Source organism: Balaenoptera physalus (assembly GCF_965194825.1).
Source record: "Balaenoptera physalus genome assembly, chromosome: 13".
NCBI lineage: Eukaryota > Metazoa > Chordata > Mammalia > Artiodactyla > Balaenopteridae > Balaenoptera > Balaenoptera physalus.
The window spans coordinates 25,825,984-25,851,754 of NC_138892.1; the positions used below are offsets into that span (position 1 = coordinate 25,825,984).

A 25,771-nucleotide genomic window follows, 5' to 3' on the forward strand; every position below is an offset into this window, starting at 1 on the left:
CACAAATTTTAAATAATGGGACTCCTCATTAAATATTCGTCAAGAATCTCTTAATATCAAAACTGGCAGGTGAACTGCAAACTATGTTTATCCTATTACCACTTGGTGGCATTACTTTAGTCATCACAGACAAAATTATTTGAATTATTCAAATTTTAAATCATAAAGTTTTTAGGAACTCATCCCTAACATGCAGTAAAATGCAACAAATTTATTATTAACATCCCCTGGCTGAATAACAGCTAAAGAAAATAACAAGACTGTTAAACCAAAGTACTTGCCAAATAGCTGTGAGTGTCACTAAATTCTACCTCTATTAAGCCTACATTTATTTCCCTAACATATACCAGGATCTTAAGTAACTTTAAATCTACTCTTCAAACCTGCTGGTTAATAACCACTTCTAATTTGGCAAGTAGGATTAACTAAAGACACTAACGTCCTCTCTTCTTCTTCTTCTTTTTCTTCTTCTTTCCCGCTGCTCCATCTCCATCACCATCTCCATCTAAGAAAAGACATGTCAAGTTCACTTAAGCCTTATAAGCAGAGGGACGAAACAAGCACAAGCAGACAAGTATACACACACACACACACACACACAGTGCATTTTTTTTTTTTTTTAATTTATTAGTTTTGGCTGTGTTGGGTCTTCGTTGCTGTGCGTGGGCTTTCTCTAGTTGCAGCGAGCAGGGGCTACTCTTCGTTGTGGTGCGCGGGCTTCTCACTGCGGTGGCTTCTCTTGTTGCAGAGCATGGGCTCTAGAGCGCAAGGGCTTCAGTAGATGCGGCGCGTGGGCTCAGTAGTTGTGGTTCGTGGGCTCTAGAGCACAGGCTCAGTAGTTGTGGCGCACGGGCTTAGTTGCTCCGCGGCATGTGGGATCTTCCTGGACCAGGGCTTGAACCCGTGTCTCCTGCATTGGCAGGCGGATTCTTAACCACTGCGCCACCAGGGAAGCCCACACACAGTGCATCTTAAATAGCATACGACAAAGTTGACCCAATACTCTTAGAATTTTGTATACTGTTAGCTTTAAGTATCAGAATTTGACTTGTGCAATCAAAAGCACTAGTAAACTTTACTTTGACTTACTCTACTAAAAGAATTAAGATATTTTTAAGAATAGAAAATGTATTAAATAACATCTTTTTTTTTTAAGAGCAAAGAAAAATAACTAGTGTTACTGAAATACCTGTAATAGTGACTATATGACTTCATATGAAATAATAATAGTTAGTTTATATACGCTTTGCAGTTAAACACCTGTATTTCATGACCTCATGTGATCCTAAAGCAACCCGATGAGGTAACAAGGAATGTTTAAGGGACATGCCCAAGATAATCATAACAGATAAACAGCAAAATTGAACCAAGAATATCACCTGATTCCTAATCCAGTGAGAGGTAAATGGGGTCTCATATTTTAAAATATCTTTTCCTGGGACTTCCCTGGTGGTTCAGTGGTAAAGAATCCGCCTTCCAGTGCAGGGGACTCAGGTTCGATCCCTGGTTGGGGAACTATGATCCCACATGGAGCAGGGCAACTAAGCCTGTGCGCCACAACTAGAGAGAAACCCACACGCTGCAACGAAGGGCCTGTGCGCTGCAATGAAAGATCCTGCATGCCTCAAAAAAAGAAGATCCCATGTGCCGCAACTAAGACCAGATGCAGCCAATAAATATAAATAAATAAATAAATAAATAAATAAATAAATAAAATATCTTTTCCTGCATAGTTGTTATTAGAGAAAAAGAGTTCTCCTTCTTTCTGGATCAAATTGTATACAAAAAAATTTCTACTTTCCTAGGTTCATAGTTTTCAGATTTTCAAAAGAACCCAATAACCAAAAATAAGAACTATTTCAAAAAACAGCTGGCAAAAGAATACACAAAATAGCCATGATCTGCCTGTCGGTTTTCATAACAACTTTGCTTGAAGCTCAATGACCATACACTTAAACTTTGAGAAAAAATAAAGAATACGATTATGACCAAGATTAAACAGTGAGTTAAAATATTTTAAATAAAGGTATCAAAAATAGACCTAAGTGTCTGAATTTCTAAAAATGCTGCTCAATAAATTTCAACAATCATTTCTGAAGTATGCTAATCTACCCACAAATAACTAAAATAACTAAGAGCAAATAACTACGATATTCACTAAGCTTATTTTGGTAATCATTTTATGATGTATCTAAGTCAAATCATTACGCTGTATACGTTAAACTCACACAGAACTGTATGCCAGTTATAGCTCAATAAAACCGGAAGGAAACAAATAATGAATAAACAAACGAAAAACGGGAAAAAAATTGCTCAAAAGCTCCCTCAATGAATCGTCTCATAATGAGGCCAGTCTGCACTGTTCACTACACTTTGTCCTGCCCCAAAATGGTCTCTTTTGTTTGGTTTTAAGTCCCATTCCTTCCAATGAGCTTTCCATCAGCATTCAGCCCACAATTCCACCTTCAAATTTCAATAAATTTTATTGCAGGTACCAGTATATCTTTCCAACTCTATATTTTGTCTCTCCACAATAATCAGTTTTCCTTTAGAACAAAGATATTGAAATATTAGCTTTCCATCCTCTCAAAGACTTCTCACCACAGTTTAATAGTACTGGTTGATCCTGATTATCAAAATGAATTAGGAAAATGATGAACCTAAACTGGAGAAAGCTACTGATACTCCTAAAATCTTCTTTAGTACATTGAAGATTTCCATTCTGACAAGCAAAATTTCCTCCTTCAACGTCAAGAGATTCATATAACTTTGCAGAGGTGCAATGAAACAAGGCAGGCACTGTCTTCAAATTAGCACTGTGATTGATATTCTACACACAGTGGGTCAACAGCAATCTATTATAATATCCTGTATTTACAAATACCTTTCTTGTTAAGAGTTCAAAATATGTTTATAATCTGAAGCATAAACCAAGGCAGAATGGACAAGAGATTTGCTTAAGGAGAAGGAAAAGCTAACTATTCCCTTGAATCTGAAACCAAGCAGGACCCTGTGGGGCCTTCCTGGGGACAGACCCCAAGTCTCCCACCTCTTTTGTGAAAAAGCTTTAGACTCCTAGGCTTTCCCTGAGTTCCAAAGAGCAAATTTAATCAGAGACATGAGAAAAATGAAAGAACAAAGGAAAACAATCAAACAAGACAAAATAATAATAGTTTGGCCATAAAAACAAAGTTAAGGAACTTTAGTTTCTTCTCAAGGGCTACAGATAATATCTTGAACCATATCCTTGAGTTGGTTTGCTGATACTAAACCCCCCACCAGGTGGAAAAAGTTAGCTGTATGCTGACCACCAGCACACAGACTCCAGATCAGTTGAAACCAGAAAACTAATAACTGAGATTCCCAAAAAGTCACCCTGTTACTGCACAACCAACCAATCAGAAGAATGTCCACAAGCTGATCAGGCACCTGGCAACCCTCACCTCTAATGTTGCCTTTAAAAACCCTTCTCTAAAAGCCTTCAGGTCTCTTGGGCATGAGCTGCCCATTCTCCTTGCTTGGCATTTTGCAATAAACGCTGTACTTTCCTTTGCCGCAACCTGGTGTCCGGGTTTGGTAACAATTCTTGGCACCTTTTTCCACTAAATTTGACTGTAAGCTCCTTGAAGGCAGAGAATTTATTCTTCTAAAGGAAAAACAACTGCTCTGCATTATCCTAACATGATAAAGTACAGCAGGTATTTGTTGCTAAGTACTGGAAGGCATAAGCCCAAACTGGCAGTGCTTGAGGCAGAACAGTAGATCACAGCAATAGATAATTAAGAATGGGAAAGCCCTATCTCCTCTTCTGCCAAAAGAGGCTGTAGAATAAAAATAGTTCTCCTAACTAATCACTCCCTCCACTGTCTTACTGATAGCATCAATTCCTACAATTCTAAGAGTTACTGTCTTTAAGGAAATCTTTGACAAAAGCTCCAAAATACCACAAGGATCTGGGGTCAGGAAATTCATAATAGATTTTAGAAGCACTCCAACATGCTCCTTCGAAAATAAAGAGAAGTACCTTTGATAGAGTAAAAGGAATAGACTTGGAATCAGGTGCTAGGTTTGAAACTCTGGCTCTATTAGTCTACACAAACTAGCTGTGTCACATTGGGCAAATCATATAACTATCATTTCCTGTTTGCTTGGTTTTTGTGAGGGTAAAATGAGAATGGATGAAAGTATCTTAAGATAGTGCCTAGTAAATATTAGTTGTTCAATAAAAGTTAGTTAAAAAAACAGTCATTCAATTTTATCTTATTAATACTCACCCACTACTCGGCCTTTTGTTAAGTACATTTTTAAAGTTGAGATCCGTGTTATTTGAGCATTCAACACATCCAACTGTTTAAAGAGTGGCTAATAACTAAATACATTTTCTTTTTCATCTATGACATTGAGGCTTTAACATCAATTAAGTAAAACATCAGAGAATACTGGACTATACGGACAAACAAGCAGCTTCGGTTAAAGAATGTCATATATTCTTGCTTTCCTAACCACAAAAATCAAATTAACTATTTACCTTCATCGTCATCAACTCTTTCTTTCTCTTCCAATGCTTGTCTTTCCAATTGTCTTGCTACCTCATCAACCGAGGCTCCTGATTCTTTATCAGGTTCCTGTTGCTCTGCTGATCAAATATAATAACATAAATCAAATCTAATAAAGATCTTCCCACTAGAATATGTTCTAAGGATTCTAAAAAACACGTAAGTCTTCCTGATAAGTGTTCAGAAAACAAAAGCAGAAACATTACTTGAAGCAGAATAAAATTTATTTAATGGCAGAAAAATCTTCCATATCGAAGTGGTACTGCCCATTCAACAAAATACTCATTACACATTCTCTGTGCTAGGAGCTAAACTGTAAGTTGTTCCCTACCCTTAAGTAGTTTTAACTTTCTTAAAGTATTTAACAATTGGACTACAACAAATACTTTATTAACCAAGCAAGGACTTAAGATGGGCCATAAATGCTGAAGGCCTTAGTAAGAGGATTTCTGTGGAGCCCTGGGGGCTTCAGGGGTTCGGGAAGAAAGAAATTGTCAAGCCAGGCTGGGTAAAATAAAAATAAGTAGGAAAAGATATTCCATTACTAAAAAACAAACTTCTCCAACAGCTAAGCACAAGAGCAGCCCTTGCTGTAGAAGTGATTAGAATGTAGCTATAGGAGTAACATGTATGCGTAAAAAGAGGTAGTATTACCATGTAGCACATAATGAAGTGACATGCTGGCTACAGCAGAGAATTCATCCTGAGAGATACAACTGTTAAAGATATATTAGGGTCAGTCTGCTAAACACCTTAAAAGGACAAACTGAAGAGTCTGGATTTCATCTGAAAGCCAGGAACAGCCACCAGACTATGTCCTGGGATTCAATTTTGCTCTGGAAGCGTCCCAGCCCCTACAGCTCTCCCTCTTCAACGCCCATCTAATCAAAATTTCAGAAGAAGCATACAGGTTAACCCTCTCTAACCTCTCTCAACTCCACTTCATCACTTCTGGCTTCTCCACTGTCCTCTCACTCTTTCTGTGGCTGATTTTAACAGTACAAATAACTCTTCCTAAAACCAAGGCCTTGATGCAACAAAAACACTGACTTCTCACAATCAAATAGTTAAGTTTCTAACTCATAATATAATCCAACTGAAAATTTTCAGCTGTTTTCCTTGTCTTTCCAGTAGATTTAGAGAAGCTCCATTCGGAATCACAGAATATCCTACCCAGACTGCCTACAAGTGGCATCATAATCCAGGCCTAAAAGCCCAAAAGCTTGACGATACTGTGGGATTAGGCAGGTGAAGAGTCGCACCACCACCACACATCCTGCTATTACTACTCAGTGACAAGAGCGCGTGGGCATTCACATACATACACACACCCCCCAAAAGGGCAGCGCGCCACACAAATCTCTCCGTAAACTGGGATGGTGGGGGGAGGTGCTGCTGAGGCACTAAGAGTCGGTTACTCCACCCCCAACCCTCGACGAAAATATGTCCCACGTTGCTCCAGCAAAGAGGCGGCAGTATGGGTCAGAACCAGATTTTTGAGGAGGCGGCCAACCCGCGAGGAAGGTGAGAGGGCTGGGCTGGGCCCTGGGCACTGCTTCAGGTCCGTCGCACCGTCTGCGTGGGAGCTAAGCGCCGGCAATGCAGGGGCTCCGGCCCAGCGACCCCACAGAAGCTGAGGCACCCTCTTCTCCACCCCTCCCCCACCAGGTCCCTAATACCACGCGAGAAGCCGCCTCTCCCCGGGACTGGGAATCTGCAGCTCGGCCCGGACACACGTTCAGTCCTGGGAATCAGTCCAGGATTCTAAGTCCCTAGTCCCTGTCAGCCCCGCCGGGCCTGAGTCGAGCCGTTCGGCCATCCCAGCGGGGACTGGGAAAACATAAAAACTCCCTTTACCTGTGGCAGCTCCTTTACTCTTCTTCTTCTTCCGTCTTTTTTTCTTGGCCGCCTCCTCAGCCGTAGAGGCAGCTCCCTCCTCCCTGTCGTCTGGATCCAGGTCGCCATTCAGGTGGCTCCCGCAGGACGCTGCCTCCTCCACACCCGCCATGTTGCCCGAGACAGCGCGAGGAAGTAAGACAGGGCGGCGAGGGCCCGCTCCTTCTTCACCCACCTACACCAGCGACGCCGGAAGCTGCTCTCGATGGTAGGGGCGCGGGGAACGCTGGGACGGTGGAGGACTCAACTGTGAGGATTGCGCGCGGAGCGGGGCCGGGCTCGCCTCAGGCGGGCGCGGTCGTGAAGGTCGGGAAAACCGCGCGAGACCTGACCCCTGCCTCGTCCCGCGCCTCGGGCAAACCTGCCTGCTGGGGTCAAGTTGAATGCCCGTGCCTACCCTGTGGACAGGTGCTGTCCGCGCGCGGGAGAGGGGCCTCTCGGCTGGAAACGGAAAGTTTTATATTCGTGGTTTTATACAGCGCACCGGAAGCCAGGAGAGGGGCGAAAATATGCCTTCACGTGTACACACTTCTTTTTTATGACTCAAAAGGACTGCGTTTTTATTCACAATTACAGCTCACGGCGAGGCCGTCCGAACACTTAAGGAAATGTACCTACAAAGGGGCCTGACTGAAGAGGCAGTCAGAGGATAAGAGATCAGGAGGCGTCTATTATTAGAGAAGCCAAGGAAAGAAAGACAGCGTCTCAAGGAGGAGGGAGTGATCAACTGCGTTGAGTGCTAAGAGGTCAAGTAAGAGGATGAAAAATGCCAGATGTATATATTACAGTGATAGGGAAACCACTGGTGACCTTAGCAAGAGCTATTTAGGTAGAGAGATGGAAGCCAGATTAGAGAGTTGAGGAACGAGAGGAAATAGAGAATCTCTTCATCTTTCAAGTTTCAGCTTAAATGCCACTCCCTCAGAGAATCCTTCCTCAACAATCTATATCAGGCCCTGCTCATACAACCACTCATTGAATTCTTAATTTTTTTTCATGGCAATTTGTAATTAATTTATTTGTGTGATTATTTGTTTTATGTGTGTCTCTCCAACTACCTTGAGCTCCATGAAGACAGGAACCTCGCCTGTTTTGTACTCTTATTACCAGCACTTACCTCTAACCTAAAGCATTGTAGGAGCCCAGTATATACTCATTGTATAAATAGCACTTAAGAAGTGCCAAGTACTTTACATTCATTATCTCATTTAATCCACTTTTGAGTCGGGGAAATTAGAGCTAGAGAGTTTTGGTCACTTGCACCAGCTCATACAGGAAGTAAATAGCAGAGTTAGAATCCAAACCCAAGTCATCAGGCGCCAGAAATTTAGTAATTCTGTATTGTGCCTTTCCAGTTGAAATTCCTAATCAGTTCAATAAATACGTATTGATTGTAGACAAGAAGTAATTTTTCTTGGTGGAAAATACAAAAGTGAAAAAAAAGTACCCTCAAGAAAGTTTAGCATTCAATGAGACATATAAATAAATAAGAATACAATAAGATGCTAATACTTTCCTTACATCATTTATTATTTTCTATTCCAGGTTAGTCTGTCATAAAGATGAAGATCTTTAAAAGGGTCTAAAAGATCTTTAGATTGGGGGCAAGGATGTGGCTGTCAACCTCAGGAGGAATCAAAGCTCACCCTTGTTGTGGTGCAAAGCTACTGCCAAAAGCAACCTTATAAGTAAGATCTGCTATATGAAAAATGCCTTCAAGCTTTGTTGTGAATCTTTCCAGTTCCACTATAAGTTCTGGTGACCCTTGGGCCATGGCTACTACCTCAGACCCAGTCCAGTAGACACAGGATCCTATAGGGTCAGTTGATAAATTTTGACAAAGGGTGTTTGAGGTATAAGTTGATCTACAGAATTATCAATGTCAAAATAAAATTTGTTCAATGAAAAAAGTAATGCTAAAGTGCACTGATAACATAAAATACTGTTTCTTTGCTGCAAAGGGATTGTACTCTACTTTTCCCCCTTTCTTTCCGAAAAGAGGCAAGAAAATGAAACTTTCAAGGTAATAGTAAAAAAAAAAAAAAAAATACATATCTTGACAGTACGGTAGTGAGTATTTGCTGGATGATAATTTTCCAGGACACTGCAGAGTCTGAGATAACTGAATAATTATACTTAACAGCCCATCACTTCTTATTTTCACCATTTTTCTTCATTTGGTTTTCTCTATAAGAGGAAGTTGAATGGGGTAAAGGAATAAGAAATGTTGAAAACTTAAGTAAGAATCTAAGAGAACCTGTATTAAATATAACTCAATACTAGCATAGGCGAGAATATTTTTTCTAGCTAATCACATGAAGTCATTTTGTCTTAGATGGTTAACTAGATAAGCAGACAAAAATAAGTTTTTTCCTTAGAGAGAGACGTTTCCTATTGTAAAATCAATGTAATAAGATATATTTATTATTTTGTCCCAAAAATATATTTTTGGTGAGAAAGTATTAATTCCAAACTGAGCAACATAATTAGCCTCCGCCTTATTTTCTTTGAAGTCCTTGGTTAGTGGTGTGGCTTAGGACAAATCACTTAATCTCTCCAAATTTCAGTTTCCTTATTTGTAAAATGAGGATAATAATAGTACCACATCATAGGATATGGAAATTAAATTTCAAAATGGAGAAAAAGCACCTGTGACAGCACAACATCTGACACAATAGTGATATGTGTTAGCCAACATTGCTGTTAATAAGCCATGCTCTTGAACTTTTTCCATTTGTGTGGATTATATGATGGCCTAAATATCCTAAGGCACACATGTATTTTGTGACCTCTGGCAATGGGTTAACAAGAAATATATTAAGGAAAAAATGGGAAAGCTTGTTTGCTTGACATTAAGGGAAATACTGAGGATTTTTTTCCATATCTTTATGGTTTAAAAAGCGCTAGATAACTATTTTAAAATGTATAGATGATATGGCATAGATACAGATATATAAATACAGTCACATTGGGAGTTAGGGCTTCAACTATGAATTGGAGGGAGGGAACACAATTCAGACCATAACACAGACCTTGCCACCCCTGATGAAGCAGCCTGAGGAAACACAGGATGCTGGCCCCGGATAGCTGAGGTGCATATCAAAGGAATGATTTCAGTGAGCCCAGACTCTTGCATCTTCCCATATGTAGAAAAACACTAAATTCCTTAACTCGAGATATCTAGTTTTCTTTTATTAACAGTAACCCTTTGTTCCAACTACGTGGTGGTGGTGCAAAAACTCTCATATATCCTGGCTGCCCGCTTTTGATCTTTGGAACAGTTTTCTCAGCATTTATCTGAAAGGCTGTCTCCTGGGCTTGAAGTCCTAAGAATGTCTGCCGAATAAAACATAACTCTCAACTTTTACGTTGTGCATTATTTTTCATTTGACAGTGGCATGTTTAGGGGAAGTTATTGCTGAGGAGTAGGTGAATTGAGACCAGATTGTAAATAGCCTTCTATGCTACCCTGAAGAGTGGCTTTTATTGTAAGGTCTCAAGGTGGTATGTGACAAGGGATATTTAAAATTTAATATTTTTTAAAATGCTTAAAATATACCACGACAGACATGTCCCCAGCATGGCAATACAATGAATAATACTGTGTAGCCATTAAAAGCCACTAAAATGATATTCATGTAGATGCTATGGATAAATGTATATGGTTATATAATACATACAGATGTCTGCAAGCTAGGGAAACGTGGTCATTTTTGCTTTGTGAAAGATCACTCTGATGGCAGTCTAGATTCTAGAGCAGTGGTTTCCATCCAGTAAATCCATGTGTTTTATTTTAAAAGCCAAATATATTTAAAGAACTGTATTCTATTCTGAGAGTATGGTACTTTCTAGTTTTTGAAGTTGAACAGTCTTTTAATAAGTCTAAAATTATTAGTATGAAATAACAGAGTAGAGGATGGTTTCTTGTGCCCTGAAAATTTTTTTAAAAAGGGGGGCCCACACCATGTCTGTTCTCAAAACCATTTTTTAAACTTTTATCAGCAGTGATATCCCTAAGTCTGATGGCTTGTATTCTAAAGAAAGAAGGATTGGAAGTGGCAGAGCCTGCTGGTAGGGGAAACTTGCTAATATGTTATTGTTGATAACAATATTGATGAGAACTTATGTGAAGGCTGTTGGGGGCTAGAGAGGAGAGATTGGATTGCAGAAACATGTCTAATTTAGAATTAAGAGAACTTAATGGTCCATTGAATATGGAGAGGGAAGAGTTGAAGATGACACCCCAAGCCAGGTTTCTGGCTTGGGTTCCCGGATGGATAGCGGTACCACTCCCTGAGATAGGGAATAAAGGAGGAGGAGGAGGTCTTGGAGGAGACGGAAGGGAAGATAAGCTTTGGGCATTTTAAGTTTGAGATGCCTGCATGGCATCCAGGCAGAGATATCTGGTAGTAAGTTAGAAATATGGATCTGGAGATATAGACATGAGAGTCATTTGGGCTTGGGTGTGGTAGAAGGCTTAAGAATGAAGTAGTTCAGGGAAAAGGATAAAAAAACCGAACACAACCCAGAGGGACACTAATGTTTGGGGGTTTTGTTTGTTTATAAGAAACAATGGTGGGAAATTCTGTAAAGGAAACTACAAAAGAATGGTAGGACAAGAAGGAGAAAATACTTTAGAGAATAATCACATGGAAGTAAGGAGAGAAAGAAGTTTTACAAAACAAAAGTTTGGTCAGCTATATGAACTGCTGAATAAAGATCAAGTAATACAAAGTCTTAAACTAGACCATTGATTTTAGCTATTATAAGGCCACTGGTGGGACTTCCCTGGTGGTCCAGTGGTTAAGAATCCGCCTTCCAATGCAGGGGACACGGCTTCGATCCCTGGTCGGGGAACTAAGATCCCATATGCTGCGGGGCAACTAAGCATGCACGCCACAACTAGAGAGCCCGCATACTGCAACTACAGAGCCCACACACTGCAACTACTGAGCCTGCGCGCTCTGGAACCCACGTGCCACAACTAGAGAGAAGCCCGCGCGCTGCTACTAAGACCCGACACAGCCAAAAATAAATAAATAAATAATTTTGTTAATAAAGAAGGCCCTGGTGACTTTAGAGAGATCAATATCGTGAAAGGGCACAAAAAAGGATTCTCACAAGAGATTGGGATGTACTATCCTAGACACTAGCTCATGGAGCAAAGGATCCTTTTATCTCAAAACTACTTCATCAATGACTCTTGCAATGCTCTCCTCTTTTGTTCTCCTGGAGAGTGCCTTTCTTGAAATTAAATGTGACTCCCTTGCCACATTCTCTTCTGTAATTCTTTACCTATTTTAGTTCTGTCCAGAAACATCCTGTTACTTTTTATCTTACAATATATTATTATCTCCTTTTGTAACTGGAGAATAGTTAGATCCTTAATGATAGAACTTCTTTATCTTCCCCATAATCTCTATGTAACATCCAAATATTTAGGCTGGACTTTGGGAAACACATATATGGCTCCAAGCAATATTCCTATAGCCAAGATATCAGGAGTTCTATTGCCCACATGGAAGTTTCAAGTGTTCATTGACCAGGGCTACATGGGAATCAGTATCCAGGGTTTACAAAAGAAGATAAGAGCCACATGAAATACTGGAGGACAAATGACAGTACCATTCACAGGCTCTCTCTATCCATCACTCCAGTTAACGATTCCCACTACTTATTAAAGAATGAGGGTTATTTTAGTGTTGAAGGCAGAAGTAGATAGAGCTGAACTAGGAATATACTATGACTGAGGTTGTAATATGGAAAAGGGTTAGACAGAGGTTCTCAAACTTTTGGACACAGGACCCTTTTTATACTTGAAAAATTACAGAGGACCCCACAGATTTTTTGTTTATATTATACCATAGACTGAACATTTGTTTCCCAAATTCATATGTTGAAACCCATGTGATGGTGTTTAGAGGTGGGACTTCTGGGAGTTGATTAGGTCATGAGTGCTGTGCCCTCATGAATGGGATTAGTACCCTTATAAGAGATCCCAGAGAGCTCCCACACCCCCTTCCACCATGGGAGGACACAGTGAGAAGACAGCCGTCTACGAACCAGGGAGCTGGACCTCAGCAGACATTGAATCAACTTGACATTGTCTCCCAGTCACTGAGGTTTGGTTGATTTGGGGCAGACACCTGCCAGCACTCCCAGGAGCTGAGAATCCCTAGAGCTCTCAATCCTAATATTGCTTCTGTAACATTTGGTGAAGACAATGAATTTTAAGAAAAGTGGTAAATGCCACGAGGGAAATGTTTCCAGTACCTGAAGCATTGTCAGCAGACTTTGCTAATGCCGCTAAACAAGCAGTGCTACCAGACACCTGACCATGGAATGACTTCATTCAACCAATAATTGTCATCTGCCACCCACAGGTGTACAGTCACAGCCAGCAGTACAGACTTGGTCCCTGCCCTCCAAGGCTTCAAGTCTGTACAGAGAGATTAAGAATGTATACCATTAATCAATGGAAAATAAGGAATAAAGTGCTGTCGGAGCAGTATAGATAAATACAACACTGAGGAAGTTTTGAGGAGGGAGAAATTTTTTTAAAAGATTTTTTAGGAAGCCTTTGAGTAGGGTCTCAAGTGATGGGGAGAATTTGGATACTGGGTCAGGGACCGTAAACGTTTACTGAACACTTACTATACACTAGGTACCATGCTAAACACTGTTCTTGCAAGATTTCATTTAACATCCAGGACACACCTAAGGGGTAACAATATTTAATCCCACCATGCCCTTCTCACCCCCAAAGACCCAGCGAGTAAGCAGCAGAACAGGGGCATGAAGGAGGGACGGTGCAGGCAAATCAGAACAATGCTAAGCAGTTTGGTTTCACTGATGCTTAGAATGTGGAAGATAGGATAGGCAGGGTAGGGACCAGATCATGGAGGGCCTTGACCCTAGGCTAGAATTGGGAGCAAATAACGAAGTCCAAATCCTTTAAAATCTACAATGATAAAGCAAGCAGGCACTGTGTGAGGCAGCTCTAAAATGGCTTTCAAGTTTGTTGTAAGAAATCAAAACCCAATCATCTCATATTTAAATGTAGAATTATTTTTATGGCTCAGCTATACAAGTTGCAGTGACATTTGAAGAGATGAATATCAATTCAATAATGGCCTATTTCTGCAAACCCTAACTGAAACTTTTAAATCTACAGTTGGGCTCTAAATCTTGAATTAAAAAACCATAAAGTCTTCACCTAACCCAGCATTCACCTAATCCAGTATTCACCTAGCCCGTGAATTAAAAATAAGCTCCATGCATAAGAAAGCCCATCTGATGTGCAATCATTGTTTCATGTGGTTTGCATGCTCTAGTTCAATTTCCAGCCCAATCCTGTGCCCAGAGGACACCTCGTAGAGGGACAACAGTATAAGGTCCTGATAACACTAGCAGAGCATACTAGCTATGAGATCTTCAGCAATCATGTACCTCTCTTAGCACACTAGCTGGCACACTGGAATTACTCAGGGATGCTCAGAAGGCGTCTCCAGGTGCCCTGATGTTGATACACTCTGTGTTCCCCTGTGAAGGCAAACATGGGGATGGTGGAGTAAGTGGTCATGGGAAAATAAGAGAGTATCACTGAGACTGGAGCGCCTAGCAGCCTGTTCTTTACAGGGTGGGAGATCAGAGCCTTCACTCCAAACACACCTGATGTCTTTGATGATAACTCCCTGCCTCCTTCTCTGAGCTCTCTGCTACTGTCCAGCCACTGGCAAAGGTGGTATTGTTGCTCTTTGTGACTCATGTTGTATACAAACCATACATGAAAAAGTTCTCTTTTTTTATCATTTTGCTCTTTGGGGTGTAAGATAGCTAATTCTAGAAATAACATTAATACACTTGAAGAAAAACAAAGGGAGGCCTTGCTGAACTTTTTTGAAGTGTTAGTAACTAAGATATTGTGGTATTGGCACCAGGCTAGTTAGAACAATGGAGCAGAATAGATAGCCCCAAACAGCCCCATACACATATGGAAACTTGATATACAACAGAGATAACATTACAAACCAGAGAGGAAATAATGGCCTATTCCAAATGTGGTGCTACAACTGCTTATCTATCATCTATCTATCTAACTATCTATATTAGATTCCCAATTCCCATCATAAACCCCAGGTAGACTAAAGAGTTACATATAAAAAGCCAAAATAATAAAACATTTGGAAGAAGCATAAGGAGAATATCATTATCACCTTGAGGTAGAAAATAAATTCTTAAGCACAAGAAAACCCCCCACAAATATAAGGGAAAGGGTGGATAAGTTTAACTACATTATAATTAAAGTCTTATGTACAAAAAAAGAAAATGTACAGAAATTTCATTGCAGCAGTTTGTGATAGTGGAAAATTGGAAACTACCTAAATGTCCATTAACAAGAGAATGTATAAATTGTGGACAACTGCTAATTTGTTTTGACCATCCAGCCTCTGAACCTACTTTCCACATGAGGGGATTCCCCTACCTGCTGAGGCAGAGCGCATTTCCACTCTAGATGCCAAAAATGCCAGATTCTTGCTTTCTCAGTCTCTTCTGAAGTTAGGGTCCAGGCACATGATTCAGGCTCCACCAATCCCAAGAGCCTGCCCCAGACTTTCAGGCAGCTGCAGAGGCTGCCCAGACCCCCTTTAGGTGGGAGGAGCAGCTCCAGTGACTTCCAGAAGCTGCAGTGGCTGTAGCTCTCGTAGCCGTGTCCTGGTCAGGGCTGGCAGTGCAAACTGTAGAGTCTCCTCCACAGCTGTGACTGTGGTGTCCCCACTGGATGTTTTCCCTGGCAGTGAAGCCTGCAAACCTGATTCTTCCACCCTTCCAAAGGTTTTCTAAGTTCTTTAATAAATTCCTTTATTTTTGTTTATTTACTTAAATTAGTCAGTTTGTTTCTGTTGCTGGCAGCTAAAATTCTTAACCCTGATAGATTATAGATTATGACATATTTGTATAACATACATGAGAATGGCATATACCAAGATCAGGGTACAAAGTTGAGTGAAATCAGGCAAGACTCCTTGGAAATTTCAGTTATATCTAAAATTATAATAATGAAAAAAATGGGCAATTCCTTGGCGGTCCAGTGGTTAGGACTCCACCTTTCACTGCTGAAGGCCCGGGTTCAGTCCCTGGTCGGGGAACTAGTATACCGCAAGCCATGTGGCGTGGCCAAAAATATATATATATTTATAGCAAATGTAGTAAAATATTAAGATTTGATAAAGCTGGGTAGTAGTTTGTTTTATTATTCTTCATATTTTTTGAATATATGAACTATTCCACTACATGCACACACTAGCATACATACATATATATAAGCTTTTACTATAATGAGTATACAATTGATTAGAGCAAAAATACTCTATTGAAATTATCTGCCTCTCTTTCCATAAAAGAAGATCCACTTCTAAGTTGGCCTGTATCTAAATTCACTAATAAACATTATGCTGAGAAAGGGGAAAAAAAGACATTGAAAATAGATCTGGGGGGGCATTAAGGCAAGTACTGATATACTGTCTTATATTTGCAAGCATGGATTTTCTTATGACAAGTAAATATATAACCATCATTATGTAGAAATGTGTTTCTATCGAGGGGAGACATCAAGACATTTCAAAAAGCATGACTTCAACAAACATAACTGGGTATTTTTCACATTTATTAATATTAAGTTCCTCAGGTTCAGGGTAAAGACAATGAAGCCAACATTGAATAATTTAATGATAATAAAAAATACTCTTCTAGCTACCCAGGAATGCCAGTTTTAAGCAACTTTTTTTAAAACAAACTTCAGCATCTTTTAATAATTCTTTAAGCATAATTAAAATGCACAAAATTTGTGGGTTTTTTCCCTAAAAAAAAACTTGTTTTTTTTTTAGCCACACGGCGTGCAGGATCTTAGTTCCCTGACCAGAGATGGAACCAATGTGCCCTGCAGGGGAAACACGGAGTCTTAACCACTGGACCACCAGAGAAGTCCCACAAAACTTGGTTTTATAAGCCTCATAACTTCCCTAGAAGTTTTGTGGAAATGTGAACTTACCCCTACATTACAGATGTTAATACTGAGGTACAAAGGAGTAAGAAAATTTACAGTCACATTGAGAGTGACCGATCCAGATTTAGCATTCTGATTTCTATTCTGGCTATTGGGTTACATGTCTTATCCCCTCTATTAATAGACATAAATCAACTCAGAAGTATGCTATAGGTATTTCATCTTCAGAAGTCAGTGAGGCAATGCACACTGGTTCAAATTCCAGCTGTCATTTACTACTTGTGTGTTTTTGGTCAAATTATTGCATTTCCCAAGCCTCAGTTTCCCCATTTCTAAGAGGAAATAGTAAATATCTTACAGACCAGCATTCTTCTTACATTGTTAAACTGCAATTAACATTCTATTGTCATTCTTACTGGTCAATTATTTGCAATCATTTGGATTAATTAGACCCCTGAATACCTAGCTTAGTTTGTTTCAGAGCCATAGGTGCCTATATAGCTGAAAAAATTTACATCAAACTCTTTTAGTGTATTGACAAGTATTTTAGCATATTGGCAAATAAAATTCTGTCCAGAATTAAATTTCAATCCTTTACTAAAGTAGCCACTTTGGTTCTTTGGCACTTTTAAAAATGATGTTCTTTCTCTCCTTTCAGTTCTTTAAACATGATTTCTACCATTACATTTCTAGGCTTCCTCTCCCCATTGAGAGCAAGGAGGTGTGGCTTGCTTCCCAGCTGGTTTGTCCTGTGGTCCTAAGGCAGACATTGTGTGGGAATGAAGGGAATACATGCCAATGTAGCACTTACTGTACCCCTGAAGTGACAGACCTGGAGTATGATCACATAATAAACGACCAGCTGTTCTCTGTGGATCAGATCATTATAGTTTATGTGTTCTCAGCTAAGGAAAAGGACAAGACTATGAAAGAAGTGGCCAAACTGTACAGGGAACTGAACAGATCTAGAAGCATGCCTTGCATTCAGGTGAGTGTCATGCGTATAAAGGCAAATTGTGGAATAATGTTTCCTTGCATATTATACCTTAGTACATTTCCTCAGCCAAAGGATCATGGAAGGAGTTTTTCCTCCACTTTTTTTTTATTGAGGTATGACCTTCATATAATAAAGGTCACAAATCTTAAGGATACATAGCTTAATGAACTTTGACCGATGTATACACCTATAAAATCACCACCCAGATCAAGATATAGAATATTTACAGACCGGAAAAACTCCCTCTTGCCCCTTCTCGGTCAATACTCGACCCACCTACCCATCCCAGGTAACCACTATTCTGACTTCTATCACCATAAATTAGTTTTGTCTGTTTTAGACCTTCATATAGATGGAATCATACAGTGTGCACATTTCAAAACACACAGTACTTTTTTATGTTTCCTCTGTCAGAGAATAAGAATGGTAAAAACTGGTTATGCCCACATCCTCCCACTCTGCATCCATGGCAGACATTACTGATCCATTATTTTCAACTGAGCCTGGACTGGCCCCTAAATTCTTATTTCTAATTGCACTTCAAATAGCCACTACAAGTTGATCTGTGTAGCCACTAATGAAACATCTTCTACGTGATAGCCTTTACCTGCAACACATTTAATAAGTCTCTAAGTCTTATCGATTCTATTACCATGACATTTTTTTTTTCCTATTTGTTCCTTCATTTCAATCCCAAAGCTTCTGCTTATTTTAGACTTTCAACACTTCCCCCCTGATTTTCTCCAACGGACTCTCTGGCTGATTTTCCTGCTTCTGTTCTTGGCTGCTCTGATATTTCCTACACATTGCAAGGTGTTCTTTTTAATATCCAAACATGACTGCACCAGGCTTCTGCTTAAAACTCTCTAAGGACTTCTTGTAGGGTCTAGTCCAAGGTCCTTTGTGTGACACTGAGTGCCGCTCCTACTGGGGCTCTTCACACCCGGCCTGGTCAGTTCCCTATCCAAACCCCAGTGACAGCCCCAGGGGATACTTTACAGAACCATTGCAGAGCCCAGGTCTTGTTCTTCATTAGGCTGAAGCATGTGAAAGCTGAGGGCTTGGACCACATTGCCCCTTGTGGAGCTACTTTCAATGAGTTGCCTTTTAGGATGTTGCCCTGAATATGCCCTGAGCTTCTTTTGAGGAATGTTAAATTATCTGCTACAGATCCAATGTCTCCTATATGAAGCCAAATGTGAAAATGTCTCTGAATGAGAAGTTAGAAAAGCTTTATTACCCATGAGGAACAGGTAGGTTTCTTCTTCCCTGGTAATGAGATTTTTGGTACCCAACTGAGTTTTTCTTTTCACTTTGCCTGAAAGTACAGAGCAAAGTTTTAGACTGAATTATAACAATAGGGTAAGAACTTATGGATCACTAATCTGAAATCCATTTCTTCTTTTTGTATCTAGAGCTTCAGTTTATATTGAAATCTTCTCATTGTAATTTTTATAGTTTATGATTTTCTTTATGCTATACTTCTTATAAACCATCTCAGGTCTTTTGCTAAAAAGGCAGAGTATAAACAAACAAACAAACAAATTTAAAATGTAGATTTGGCTAAGGAAATATTATTTTGTCTAGCAGAGTTGAGAGTAAACTTGCAAGGAGGTGACATGTCAATTTGTAACTTTGGATGGGGAAGAAAGAATCTGGGCATAACTGGCTGTGTACCCTACGCTTCCAAAAAGTAGATTCTGTTTTAGCTCATGAAAAGGAAAAGAATGATCCCATACCAGGGACTCTAAAGGGAATATAAATAAAAATGGAGGGGCTTCCCTGGTGGCGCAGCGGTTGAGAATCCGCCTGCCAGTGCAGGGGACACGGGTTCGAGCCCTGGTCTGGGAAGATCCCACACGCCGCGGAGCAACTAGGCCTGTGAGCCGCAACTACTGAGCCTGCGCGTCTGGAGCTTGTGCTCCGCGACAGTGAGAGGCCCGCGCACCGCGATGAAGAGTGGCCCCCGCTTGCCTCAACTAGAGAAAGCCCTCGCACAGAAACGAAGACCCAACACAGCCAAAAATAAATATAAATAAATTTTTTTTAAAAAATTAAAAAAAAAAATGGAGATGGTTATAAAATTCACGGGAGAATCCCAGTCTCCCCCAAAAGAGTTGCCTGGCCTTAGTTCTCTGCTGTTCCACCTAACCAGGGACCTGTGAGGCCTCCTGCTTGGTGCTGAAATTGCTAAGTTATACGTGGAAGCTGAACAGCAGTGGGAATTCACTGGATACTCTGGTGAAAGCATCCAGGGTATAGACAAAGCCCTCAAAAGGGTATCCTGAGCCCCAGAGGCTGTTTGGTGGGTTTGGGGAGCACAGGGAGCACAGATTGTGGGAGAAGCAGCCCCACCCTCCCAGCCTGCACTAAAGCTGCAGTCCTCTGCTCACAGGCTGGAAGCTTCCTGATGGCAGGATCATGTCTTGCTCACATTATAGCCCCAGTGCCTATCACTGGATCTAAGGACATGGTTAACACTTAAAACATACTTGTCAAATGAATAAATGGACCAATGAATGAGTGAATGACTCTTCATCCTGAGGGCCAGTTATGGGGATATATGGTCACTGCTAATTCTTTCTTGGTCTCATGAGAGGTGCTTCTTGGACTATTTACTTGTGAACTGAGCTAGGTCTCCCCTAAAGAGACAGACAAGCCGAGTGGATGAGAGAGCAAGACTTTAGTCAGGAGTTCAGCTCCTCACTGGAATGACAACAAAGTGCATCAAACCCAAGGGCTCTGATATTCTCGGTGTAGACAGTGCCTGCCCACCTCACCACCCCCTCATGCCTGGCAACTAATAGACAGTAAATGTTTGCTGAACTGATCAGAAATGGCAAAGTCAGAATAAGATCAAGAGAGCAAATATTTATTGAGTGCTTACTGCGTTGCACCGTTTACCTGTAATATCATTTGATTCTCAAAAGAACTCTAAATAGCTGTCTTTCTGCATATGATATTGAGCACAGGTCAGTAACTGAGATGAAGGACAGTTAGTCACTTGTCCAAGGTTACTCGCTTAGGAAGTTGGTGGGCTGAGGTTCAGACCAGGCAGTCTTACACTAGGACCTGTGCTCATAAGCACCACAGCATGCCATATAGCAGTGAGTAGCAAAATCAGCAGCTAAGGGAAGCAAGAGTGGAATTGAATGAGGTGAATGGATTGGGAGGAATGGTTCATATTAGCATTTCAGGAATATGTGCTTGGGCTTGTGTGGGTAGGAGGTGTGGAAGGGGCTTCATATGTTTGCCCAGCAGGAATTGTAGAGGCCAGTGCAGCTGATCAAAGAAGCCATCCCTTGGCTGAACGCTTTTAACAATGAGGAAATAATTCCAAAACACTGTCTACTTGGATATAATCAGTCCAAGGAGCATTTTTGACAGCACAGTTCTATATATTCATTAAATCAGATAAACATTTACTGAGTTCCTACAAATGCTGGAGCATGTGACAGGAACTAGAGGTAGAAAAATGAATTAGACTCTGATTTTGTCCATGAGGAAAAGACAATCCAGAGAACAGACAATCACAACACAGTGAATTGAGTGATGGATCAGAAGTGTGAACAGAACATTCGGGCACGAAGTGTCTTATAGGACCAATAAGAATTAACTTGGTAGAGAGCATTTCCCACAAACTGCATTTTGGAAGGCATTTTGGAAGGCATTTTGGAAAAATGCATGTTGGAAGGCAAGAGGATAGGAAATTGGAAGATGAATTTGGGAGACTGGAATAAATCAGTATTGGGGGGGTGCATGTTGAAGGAGCTAACAGCTAGAGGTTCATGAAAGCCTGATTGTGAGATCTAATAAGGAATTTGAACTCTCCTTGACAGTAAGAGGATTCATTAAAGGATTTTAAGCAGAGAAGTAACATGAAGACATTTTTTATTTTAGAAGGATCATTTTGACAGAATGATCCAGAAAATTTCAGAGTGACAGGGAGGCCTGTTACTACATTTTACCAGGTGAGAAATGATCAGGCTGTGACAGTGGGATGGAAAAGGATGCTGAGTATGAGTGAGAGTTAGAAGCAAGACTCTATAAAATTTAGTATGTTGAGTGAGGGAAGAGTTTAAGATGTCTCTCAGCTTCTCATATGGACAATTTGAAGAATGGGCAGTGCCCCTTGTTGAGACAGGGAATTCAGGAGGAGAAGAAGAAATGTCTGGCATCTATCACTGCATAACAAACCCCCCAGAAACTTAGAATCTTAAAGCAATGGTCACATGTTTGCTCATGACCCTGCTCAGGACTTAACAGGATGGCTTGACTCTGCTTCAGGTAGCACTGGCTGGGGAAGGTTGAGTACAGCTGGAGGATTCAAGAACAGCCTCATTCACATGTCTGGCAGGTGGTGCTTCTGCCATTTGGGAGCTCAGTTATGGCTGCTGGCCAGGGGTCTCTGTCCTCCTCAGGAGGGTCTTTCCACAAAGCTGCTCAGATTTCCTCACACCATGGGGTCTGTGTTTTGAGAAGGAGTGTTCCAAGAGGTGAAAATGGAAGCTGGAGATCTCTTAAGTTACGCACTATGTGATCAGTCAAAACATGCCAAAGGCCAGCCCAGAGGAGTGGAAATAGACCACCATCACTCGACGAGTGGCATGGCAAAGGATTTATAGCCATCTTTAATCTGCCATAACAATATTTGAAGAAAAAGGTGAAAAAATTAGACTGGGAATGCTGACTTGAGGTACCTGAGTGGCATCAAAATGGAGACATCAAGAAGTAAGCAATTCAATCTACAGGTCTGGCTCTCAGAGGAGAGCACTAGCTTTGTAAGATACTTGGTGTAGACATAAATAGTTAAACTTATGGGTTACCCAAGGAGTGTGTGAAGAGAGTGAATGGCGGGAGGCAAGACTGGAGATTTTAGTACAGTAGGTATTTAGAGGCCAAGTAGAGAAAAGGCGTGCATGACAAAGACTAGGATGGAAGACAGAGAAATAGGAAGAAAACAGAAGAGAATGGGGCCACAGAAGCCCAGGAGACAGAGAAAAAGGTACGATTCAAAAATTTAAAATGCCACGAAGCGGTCAAGTAATAAAAGAAACATGAAATTGTCCACTGGGCTTGGCAATACAGAGAGAGGTCTTTGGTGGCTTATGAAGGCATTTCTAATAGAGTGGTGGGGATAGAGTCTGGAATTTTTGGTTCAAAGATACAAATACTGATGAATGGAGCAAAAGATTTGTTACTTGGGATTTAATGTCTTTACAATTTTTCTTTCTCTTTTTTCAGTGTTGTTTGGATTCCTTTCAATTGATCAAATACAACATCATCTCTGCATCTAAATATACTGGCAGCAAAAGTCCACTTCTGGTTCAAAGGCACAATGTCATCCCAGGAATTTTTTTGGTATGTGATTTGAGATATATAACTCTTTTAAATGACTGTTGTGTATGATGCTTGCCAGACTTAGAAATAATTCACAGAGTGCACAGTAGGCTAGCAGGAATGCAGAAATGAATCAGCTTGAATCACAACCTTCTGTGGTACCCCCGTGACTGCAGGTCTTCTTATAACTGTTGGATTATCCTTATAATTACTCTTAGTGAAGTTAAAAATTGGATACCCTGTTAACACTGAGGTGGCCAAAGGGGGAAATGATAACCAATTCATAAAATTATTAAAATTTAGTAAAATAATGTACGTAAAGTGCTTGTTTCAATTCCTGGCACATCATGGACACTTAATAAATGTTAATTCCCTTCCAGGAATTTTTCAGTTCAACAAATGTTTATTGAATGCTCTGCGCCAAGCACAGTGTTGGGAACCGAGGATACAAAAATAAAGCAGCCACAGTCCCTCCTGCCATGGAGCTTCTAGTCCAGTGGAGAGAGCTGCAGCCTAAGGCTTCCTGCAAAGTGTGACATGTGAGCTAGGCTCTAAAGGTGGGAGGGATTTTGATAGAAAGAGGTAAGAAGAAGGAGGAGGAGAAGGAAGTTCCAGAGAGAAGGAATATTATTAGTAAAGGTCAAGGTCTGGGGCACAACGTACCTATAGATCTGATTTTTAGTCCTGCATCTCCCATTATAACCTGGGTTAATCTCAACTGGTAGAGGCGAGGACTGGATTAGATCAGTGGCTCTCAACCCTGGCTGATGCCTTAGGTGCATGAAAAAATAATGATTTCTGGACCTTGCCCTAGAACGACTAAATCAGAATTTCTGTGGGTGAGACCCAGCATCAGTATTCTCTTTACATCAACTTTATTATGATATATTTTACATACAATATAAATGCACTCACTTTAAGTGTACAGTCCCAACGACTTTTGACAAATGTATATATATACTCATGTAACCACCTGTATAATTGAGATAGAAAACATTACCATCACCCCCAAAATTTTCTTTTGACTCTTTAGCTGTAAGTCCTTCCAACTTCATCTCCAGGCAATCACTGATCTGCTGTCACTATAGATTAGGTTTGCCTTTTCTAGAATTTCATCTTAAAGGATTCATACAATAAGCATTCTTTTGTCTGGCTATTTGGGATATTAGTGCTTTTTAAAAGCTTCCTTATATGATTTTAATGAGAAGCAATGAACTGGATGATCTCACAGGACCCTCCCAGGTAAAAAAAATACCATGATTTCATCTGCTAGTCTAGAGGTACTTTATAAAAGTTGAATTTTAGGAGTAACAAACATGACTGCTGTTGTAATAATTATGATGTTGCTAACACTAATATTTATAGGCAAAGAGCCTCTTACCTTAATATGAAGGTAAGCCAGTTTGTTGCAAGTGTTCAAATGACAGTTTAGACAAGAGAAAGAGACTTAAGACAAATGAGATGGAACAGAGGCTGCATCTGTACATGTCTTTTGAGATATATACTAAATAGAGAAAGCAAAGGTAGCTCATCCACTGATTTCACTACAGTAAAGTGAATAACTTCCTCAGATTTCAACACACATATGCACACAAAAAAATCTGTTTTCAGTTTTCAAAATACACATCCCTGTCACTATGAACAATGAACAATGAATGTTACTCTGTGATCGGGACGTCTTCCCACAGACCTAGCGGGTGATCAAATATCACCCTGCTCCTGCAAGCCTGTTCGATCCTGTGAGTCTTGGTAGACTGTGCCAAGGTTGGCTTATAGTCTGTGCTTCCTACAAATTTACTGGTAGCTTAGAAAAAAAAAAAAAAAAAAAAGCAGTAGCACAATGAAAATGTATGTCCTCCTTAAGTTGCACTCATCTGTGACATCCAAATCAAAGACTTGTCAGCTGAGGTCCTCCCAGTTCCCTGTAAGAGAATATCAACAAGTACTCATGATCACCTAAAACAAACAGGTTCCTATTCAAACACTGGCTCTCGGTATCTGACTTTCAAGCCAAGAGCAAGGCTAAGGCCTCAGCCTGCCTAGCTGACTGTCCACTGGGTGACAGTGTTGATCCGTCTGAAATAAATGTGCTTTGTCTCTGGGCCAGCAAACTCCGGGAAAGATTGGAGCCAGATGGAGTTCTGAGGGTCTTGGGGAGGCTCTGCCTTTCTTCAAGAGCAAGGCAGAATGGTTCTGTTTTCTTTAGCTTTCAAGAGAAAATGTGAGGTGAATTGTTCTGATGTTACCATGTTGGGCCTGGGTTTCTTTGGGCAAAGCAGTACAGAGAATGGATATGATTGTCCATAATAAATTAACCTGCATTTTCCTGACAATTTAATGAAGGCAGAAAGCTTGCAAAGAGCACTGTGAAAACTCAGCTGAAAATTCATTTTAGCATTTTGCTTACATGCATTAAGATGGAACAATTCTTTACCCAAGGTGTTTATTCTAATACAAACACGCTAGGGTGTGGGATGTGCATTACCCAGGGCGCTGAAGAGGGACAAAATTGTCTTCGTGGAATGTTATTTCCAAATTGCCATGTCATGGTTTTTCCTTATTGTATTTTGGACATAAGCCCTATCTTCAAAATGAGAAATAGATAGGAAATAACAAATACTGTAGTAAGATTCAGTGTAATCAGCAGAAATGATGGAAGTGTGTCATGATAATGCAGTAGAGGAGAGGGAATGATGGAACCAGTCATATCCCCATTTTAAAAGGACAAGACAGGAAGTGAATTGAGTGCTTGCTTCAGAGTGCTTGCTTAAGAGGGTTGGTCTGAGTAATTGTTTGTGCTCTACTCTCACCCCCCAAAATGGGGAGGATCATGATTCAAAAATATTGAGACCCTTCATTATATAGTAAACAATAAAGTCATGTTAATGTGGGACTCTGTTCCAAATTCTTTTCTGGCAGGTTGAAAGACTAAAACAGAATTATCATTTTAAGAAATTGGGACATCCCTGGTCCAGT

General features: G+C 40.4%; 1 protein-coding gene across 3 annotated transcripts in view; it reads right to left on the bottom strand.

The window, feature by feature from the left end:
• METAP2 (methionyl aminopeptidase 2) overlaps positions 1-6,743 on the bottom strand; it is a 33,658-nt gene extending 26,915 nt beyond the window's left edge. Inside the window, exons 1-3 of one of the 3 annotated variants that reach the window (XM_082418809.1) lie at positions 6,414-6,743; positions 4,529-4,636; positions 440-505 (exon numbers count right to left, since the gene is read on the bottom strand). In XM_082418809.1, the coding sequence (XP_082274935.1) occupies positions 440-505; positions 4,529-4,636; positions 6,414-6,564 (325 nt within the window). In that variant the 5' untranslated portion in view covers positions 6,565-6,743. The remainder of the gene's footprint in view (positions 1-439; positions 506-4,528; positions 4,637-6,413) is intronic. The other 2 variants (XM_082418808.1, XM_082418807.1) reach the window with 2 other exon arrangements.
• Between the last annotated feature and the right edge of the window lie 19,028 nt (positions 6,744-25,771).